The sequence below is a fragment of the Asparagus officinalis genome, chromosome 4, assembly GCF_001876935.1.
Source record: "Asparagus officinalis chromosome 4, Aspof.V1, whole genome shotgun sequence".
In the NCBI taxonomy this organism is placed as follows: Eukaryota; Viridiplantae; Streptophyta; class Magnoliopsida; order Asparagales; family Asparagaceae; genus Asparagus; species Asparagus officinalis.
Window position 1 is genome coordinate 19,687,415 of NC_033797.1, and position 7,758 is coordinate 19,695,172.

At 34.1% G+C, this 7,758-nt stretch overlaps 2 protein-coding genes across 3 annotated transcripts; both read left to right on the plus strand.

Annotated features, from left to right (window-relative positions):
• LOC109838299 (GDP-L-galactose phosphorylase 1-like) lies at positions 576-2,217 on the plus strand (the record flags this gene model as incomplete). Its single annotated transcript, XM_020406752.1, has 4 exons — positions 576-622; positions 711-776; positions 1,772-1,871; positions 1,969-2,217. Coding segments are annotated over 4 exons (462 nt in total), but the record flags the coding sequence as incomplete, so codon positions are not given.
• On the plus strand, positions 5,043-6,806 carry LOC109836851 (aconitate hydratase, cytoplasmic-like). 2 transcript variants are annotated; one of them, XM_020404882.1, is made up of 4 exons: positions 5,043-5,312; positions 5,909-6,094; positions 6,222-6,383; positions 6,554-6,806. In XM_020404882.1, exons 1-4 carry the CDS (start codon positions 5,211-5,213, stop codon positions 6,611-6,613), a joined length of 510 nt encoding a protein of 169 aa, XP_020260471.1. In that variant the 5' UTR covers positions 5,043-5,210; the 3' UTR covers positions 6,614-6,806. The 2 variants fall into 2 exon arrangements, with proteins under 2 accessions (XP_020260471.1, XP_020260472.1); XM_020404883.1 differs by having other exon boundaries at positions 5,909-6,010.

Consider the following 7,758-nt stretch of genomic DNA (forward strand, 5'->3'; position numbering starts at 1 on the left):
AGTGTGCTCTCCTCAGACTTTTTCCATAAGCTAAAACAGGAAATTTTGTGAAAAAAGGGGAAAAAGGAAATACAAATCTATTACCCTTTAAAAGAGCGAGTTACTGGAAAAATTTTCCCTCCCCAAATTAACCTTCAACCGAAATATATATACCAACCCTATCCCTTACAACATCAGCTGAAATCAAAATCCCTAATTCTTCCTTCGGTTCTTCCTCTCCACCTTCTCCTCAGCCCATCCAATCTTCCGTTACATCTTTTAAAGATGAAATCAATTCACCAGTTCATCCGTTTCCCTAAATCTTCCTTCGGTTCCGCCTTCTCTCCGCCTTCTCTCAGTTCTTACGTTACGCCGTCCCACGATCTTAAGCCATAAATTTCCAAAATTGATTGTTACTGCCCTAATCATCATCTCTGCGCCTCCGCCATCATCTCCTCAGTTGTCTGAATTTTGGCATCGGTAAGAATAATTTTACTTTTTTGGTGTTCATTTAATTTAATTTTGTTCTAATTAGCCATCATCTCCTTTTGTTCTAATTCAACAATAGGTCAAGGATTGTCCGAATCAGGGCTTGCTTCAAGCCTCCGCCATCATCTCCTCAGTTGTCTGAATTTTGGCATCGGTAAGAATAATTTTACTTTTTTGGTGTTCATTTAATTTAATTTTGTTCTAATTAGCCATCATCTCCTTTTGTTCTAATTCAACAATAGGTCAAGGATTGTCCGAATCAGGGCTTTCTTCAAGTCTTCATATTGCTCCTTTGTCAGTTTCATCAGGTAAGCCATGTATTATATATGAAATAGTGATGACACAGTTTAGGATCTACCCTAAATGTTTCAGTTTCATGTCGTACTTTAGGCAACTCTGTTCATGTTCAAGCATTAATACCTATAAGTATGATTTTATATGCTATATGATTGATCATCTTATTAAAAATTGCGACTGTGATTTTGAATGCCATGTAATATTCTTTCTGGCAATTGAAACACAGTCATCACATAAATTAATATATAAGACATTCATTTAAGAAAAAAAAATTGATCAGGTAAAAGTTAGAATGAATATTGTTTACTAGATTTATTGCCTGTTCTAATTTCACAATCGCTTATGACAATATTCTGCGTGTTGGCTATATGAAATCCATCTGTATTTGGACTCTCATCTGTTCTAATTTTTCCTGTCTGGTTAATTTAGTCTTTATCTATTGTTCGTATTCAACAAACAAGTGTGAAATGGCAACGGTATATACCTCGAGCTATTAATTGTCTACGTTTGAATTCTTATGCATGCTTGCTCTGTTCAGGATACACTGCCTGAAATTGGCCTTAAAAGTATGAATCTGATGATTTGCACCTCAACATATGACATTTTGGAATGCGTTTACATATTTGTTTGAGCTATAACTATCATCTATAGTTTGCTATCCTATTATGTAATAGTTGCATTCAAAAATGATAGTTGTGCGAACACATTGCCAACCCACTGGATATATGACCAACAAAAGTCCCATGTAGAAATATCAGTAAATAATGATCAATAAGATTTTTAATGCAATAATAACATAATTAACAGCATAGTTGGAAGCATAATAACTAATGATGCATTGCTCCATGATATAAGTAATGAAGTGCCCCCTAAAAAGATAAGTGTCCAAGATGTATATAATTGTCTGCCCCAAGTATTTGCGAGCATCAAACAGGTATTTGCTGTTTGCTCTCCTCCTTTCTGCGGTACACCCTACATTAATTCTCTCCACCTTTACTTTTTGTAGAAGAACGTCTTATGATAGTCTTATCAGTAGAAAATTGCAGTGGGAAGATTGTTCATGGAAAGGTCTGCTCAAATATGATGTGACAATCTGTGAAAGAAAGGTGTTTGCTGTTTGCATAACTATACATTGTAAGTAGTGATTTAATGTTGTTTTGAGTACAGTTCTTATTAAAGCCTCAATATTTGGTGTTTGTGTAGATCATTGGGGATGAAAATGACTTGCTTAATCAGTTGAATGATAAATGTAACTCAAGCTTCCCTGCTGAGTTTGAGAAAAATACCCTCCAGACATTAGGACCTGGGAACCCAACTCCTATGAAAATTCTCAGGGAGAATCTTCTATTTTGCATTGCAAGTGGAGAAAAGGAGAGTTGTCAAAGTCAACTTATTCCTTCGGCTGCAATTCCTATGCATGGATTCTTGATTCTGGTTAATGCGAGTATATGAGTTAAGCAACTTTCTTCTCTTTTCTCTTTATTTTGTTCATAGTGATGATAACTCTATTTCCTTGTATTTATCTTCTTCTACACTTAAATATTTATTATTATTATTATTATATGACTTAAAAAAACAGAATTAACCTTAGCATATGAGATATTTATGATTACTAATGCATGTATAGTGTACCAAAATTAAAAAAAACTAAAGTACTATTGAACATCAAATAAAATATACTTATTCTCTCAAATTATATTCACTGCTATACTTATGTTTAATAAAATCAATAATTTAACACAATAAATTTTTTTTCCTTGTAGAAATATATATTCTACTTCTTGGATTCCATAATCGCTATACATTTGCATAAGGACCTGGGAACCCAACTCCTATGAAAATTCTCAGGGAGAATCTTCTATTTTGCATTGCAAGTGGAGAAAAGGAGAGTTGTCAAAGTCAACTTATTCCTTCGGCTGCAATTCCTATGCATGGATTCTTGATTCTGGTTAATGCGAGTATATGTTGAGGTTTGTTTTGCTCATGAATAGGGATTATATGTCGAAGTGTTTTACTTCATGCTGTCATTTACTCTGATCATTTATTTAAGTTGAATCACGTCGAGTATGGGCATATCTTTTTGGTTCCTTATGATACCAAGCGAATTACAGCGTTTTTCCACAAGGATATGTTCTATTTGTTTTCACGGTTTGCAAAGGAAAACAGTAATTGCTCCCTAAAGGTCTTTTTTTTGAAAAGTTCTTCGACAACTCCAGATTATGCATAATTACAGGTATTTTACTGACCGCGTTAGTTAATTTTCTTATTCATATGTAATTTACTAAGTAAGTCAGCATTTGGGGTTCCTAATGCTGTCTGAACACAAACTTTTTGGATTTGTGCTTAGTAATTTTTTTTGAGAATAGTGGAAGGAGAGACCTAAGAGAACAAGGATGAATTTTTTTAAGGAGTGCTTTGAGAAACCTTTTATGATATAGGATGTTATTACGATACTATTCTTATAGGATTCATAATGCCGAGCACGACATTGAGGACAGGTAAGAAATAAGAATAAGCTGAGTCTGGCTATTTTTTGGCTTGACAAACAAAACATGATATACACTCTTTACCATATCATAGGAATTCCCTCACTGTTTTCTTTTTCTTTTTCTTTTTGACAGTTAAAGAATATTGACTTTTAATATTATATACCAAAAACCTAACAGTTTGTTGCTACCTGTGGAACAGGCTGCTTACTTTGCAAACCCTTTACAGGTGGAACTTCTTACAGTTATCAATGTATATGACTGCAAGTATAACAAATTAGTAACCATATCTGAGCTTGCAGATTATCATCTTAAGACATTGCTGTTTACAAGCCAGAACTTGGAATCACTTGTTGGATTAGTAGCAGAAATATGAACTATTTTACAGAAAAAAAACAATGTCGTGTTCAACTTACTGTCCTCTGATTGTGCTACAAAGGTGTTCCTGTTTCCTCAGGTAAATTCCAAGCAAGTATTATATTATCATTGCATCCTGTCTGATCTTGGAGAATATTTATATGTTACAAACTTAGACCAATGCATCCATTTTATTGATTGAGAATGTGCCATACCAATTTATTGTCCTCAAGCAATAAGAAAAGGCTGAGAAGACAGTTTTTAAAGTAAAAAATTTCTGCAACTCCATTTTATATAACTAGAGTCTAGAAATTACATCATGACTATCTAAAATATAGATAAAACAATCTCAAGGTTTTACTTACGGCCCCATCTTTTACTTGACGACTTAATAAAAGGAAAAAAGGATGTTCTGAGTTCACTGATATCACTATTGTCTACTACCTGCACTGATGAGTCCGTGTCACTATCTACTTCCTCCCTATGTGATATTCTACAGCGCTTTTAAGGATATTTTCCCCTTTAATCTTTTACGAAATAGGATGAATAACTTGGTATTTTAATACTTTATGTCAATGAAATGAATCCTTCCGAGAGTTTACAGGATCAAATACATAGAAGGACCCAAGTAGGGAGCTCAGATATTGAGTTGCAGAGAGGCGAGAATTCTGATACCGATAAAAGCGATAATCCAGATTCCAAATACTCCACCAGTATAAGGAACATGCTACCTTCAAACAAATGAGATGTACTTGAAGACTCTTCGAGGTAATTCAAGTCTACTTGCTCTCATTCTTTTGTAACCGCTTCGTCCTTTTGGTTACAACTGATCTGACACTCAAACTGAAGGCTTTACTGCTGCTCAAACCCAGATTTTAGACAGCAGCAGGCAAACAACTGTATTTTTCATCCATATTTTCTTTTTTTTATTGTTTAAGTGTACCTACGGTGTATTCGAAAGTGCTCAAGACTCTGTGTACAGTTTGTAGATCTTTGAAAGATTGATTCTTTTAATGACTTGGACCTATTTTAGATTGCTTGATGAATTTGTCATTCTGTTTCTGTTGAACTTTTAGTTTTATAAATACAGTGCAGTAACCAACACTTTCAGCTAAAGCTGTCCCTAACCAGGACATTTAAAGATTGATCATGACTTTGTATTAATGATGTCAATGCCTTGTGTTTTGGGGCAATGCTTTGAGTAGTAGCTTTCATCGGCTCGTCATCAAGGGAACTGATTTCTTTAAGGAGCAGCACTTTACAAATTATGAACTTTACAAAGTTATGTGGCAGAGGATCCATCTACTTGGAAATTTCATCAATGCACCTTGTTAAGTACCTGACAGAATTGAGTGCTCATCCTGTTGGTTCAAATGCCCTTGATGTTGCATTAGAGGTACTCCTTTCTTTTGATAACATCTATTCAGTGCTGGAAAATAAATTTTATCTTTCACTTGATTATCATGTGATAGCATGAATAACCCTTAATGCCAAGTTATAGTACTTTATCTGATATTGAGCTCAAAGTCAGGCTAATCTTTTTAATTACATCTCAGAGAGCATTTTGATGCTTTATCTTAATGTACTACAGAGAATTGGTGTATGTCAGGTATCAAGACACATCTTTACCTGATTGGTAATTCTACTGAAGGCAATTGTGTCTATGCTGATGAGGACTTACTGGATGCTCTACTCGGTTCTGCGGTACACCTTACATTAATTCTCTCCACCTTTACTTTTTGTAGAAGAACGTCTTATGATATTCTGATCAGTGGAAAATTGCAGTGGGAAGATTGTTCATGGAAAGGTCTGCTCAAATATTATATTCTGCTTTAAAAAATTGTTGGGTCCCTTGACGCAAAATCACTTGTTTCTATGCTTTATACAATATATTCTTCTGTAATCTCTGCATGTATGTCGATATTTATCTGTTTGTAATTGTTGAAACTGATGAAATTATTTCCTTATGCTGGCGTGTTTATCTTAGCTATGGTACATGTATACTCCACAATTAGAGCTTTTTTTCTTTTCTCTGTTTATAACACTTTATTTTATTAAGCCATTTATGTGTGGCCAAACTTTATGAGGAGGCATAAATAACTGAAATAGAAGAAACAAATTGTTTTATGATTTGACGCGTTACTTCAATTGTAAGGATTCCATAGCAATACCATTATTGTTGTAACATTTGGAACTATTATTTATATTAGCAAAATTATGCACATATTTGGCCTGTGTGTAATTTGTTCCATCGTGTTGACTATCTTAGCTACTATCTGAGGGTTAACATTTAAGTGCAGGTTCCTGTGGATCTTGTTATTGATCACTCAGTACAGATTGATGTGGCAAGATCAGCGAATGCAGTTCAGGCAAATATGGAACTTGAGTTTCAACACAACAAGGAAAGATTTGGATTTTTAAAATGGTGTTCCAATGCATTCAATAATATGCTTGTTGTCCCAAAAGGGTCTGGTATTGTCCACCATGTAATTATATTACATCATTCATGAAGGGTGCATCTGATCTGCTGTCGTGTTAAGAGTTTAATCTCAGCCGAGTTTATGATAATTAATGGTTGCATAATCTAAACGTTGTTCTTAACCTGTCTTGCAGATGAACTTGGAATACATTGGACGAGTTGTTTTTAACAATGAAGGAATGCTTAACCCTGACAGTGTTGTTGGTACTGATTCCCACACAACTATGATAGATGGGTTAGGTGTTGCTGGCTGGGGAGTTGGCGGAATAGATGCGGAAGCTGCAATGCTTGGCCAGGTTACTTATTACTTTAAGTGCAATTAATTATATGTTTATGAGCATTGTATCGTACAAGTATAATAACGGGACCATCTTACCTATATACTCCACCAACCTTCCTTTTCGTCCTCTATATATTTATTTGTGTCTTTGTGTTTGATTTTCCTTTTTTTTATTTCTTTTTTTAGGGAGGATATGTGGGAAAGGGCATAAAACAACAGTATATATTTTCCTGTTTATCATTTTGAAGACAATGATTGCCTGATATTTCTTCGGCACAATCAACTCTCTGCACGGTATAGGACTTTCAATTACATCTCCCGGATGAATTAGAGGACAACTTATAGATTTATTTCCTCAAAACTCAAAAGGTGCATCAATGGATCAATTGGCTTGACAGCATGATTGGGCTTTCCGCTTATCTTGTGGAAAGCGTACTTTCAAGGAGACATCCAATTCAAGAAGAAATCGACGGATAACCTCTAACATTGTATTACTCATCTCAAATGTAATATTAATCATTCATTTTAGTAGCTTTAGTCAGTCATCGAGTGGAACATTTGTATTGAGAGCAAGACTGATAATACATATATAATGTTTGGACGCTTACATCACAGTGAAAGCAACTGCCTAAATATAGAGGGAAAAAATGCATTGTTGGTAGATGACGGCTGTTCGCTTTCTTAACTTGTAATTCTTTTACATTCTTATAAGTTTCTCTCGAACGTCCAAATGTGTTCCATTTAATTTATATCTAATCGGTATTGTGTTCTGCAACGATACTTAACTTATGATAATTTAATGTGAGCCCTTAACCATTTTAAAAATTTGAATTGGCCAACCAATCAATAAATAAATATATTTTAATTGTTCAAATGATGAATATTTATATTATGTCTATATGTTTTATCCATTATTTACATTCCATAATTTTATAACAAAACATTAAAAATAAAATTAAAAATTTTAAACAAAAAATGAAAACTTTACCACGTGCATTGTACGTGCAATCCAACTAGTAGAAATAAATAAATGGGAGTTGATGATAGCAACCGTCCGCTGTCCTATATGTGCTGAGTATTAAGACAATCACAACCGTTGATTTTCCACATGGTGGTGCCGTGTTCTCAAGCGCCTGTTTAAATTAAAAAGCTGCAAAGATGCGAGAAACTGATCGGCGTTAGGTAAAAGAGGAGGGGAAAATATAAAAGAGGGTTATAGAAATAAATATAAAATACATTTATGGATTTTATTGAATTCGGATTATCATGATTAGTGAATATGAGTAATACTTATACATAAATTGTAGAAAATTTTGGACTTTATTGAATTAGGATTACCATGGCCGAAATCTTTATCATCTATATTCTATATCTAAAATCTCTCCCCCTTG

Bases quoted from the DNA above. Each gene is read 5' to 3' on its own strand.
- LOC109836851 (XM_020404882.1), top strand. From the start codon at position 5,211: ATGTCAGGTATCAAGACACATCTTTACCTGATTGGTAATTCTACTGAA. The intron at 5,313-5,908 runs GTACACCTTACA...ATTTAAGTGCAG, and splicing joins ATGCTCTACTCGGTTCTGCG to GTTCCTGTGGATCTTGTTAT. The intron at 6,095-6,221 runs GTAATTATATTA...CCTGTCTTGCAG, and splicing joins GGTCTGGTATTGTCCACCAT to ATGAACTTGGAATACATTGG.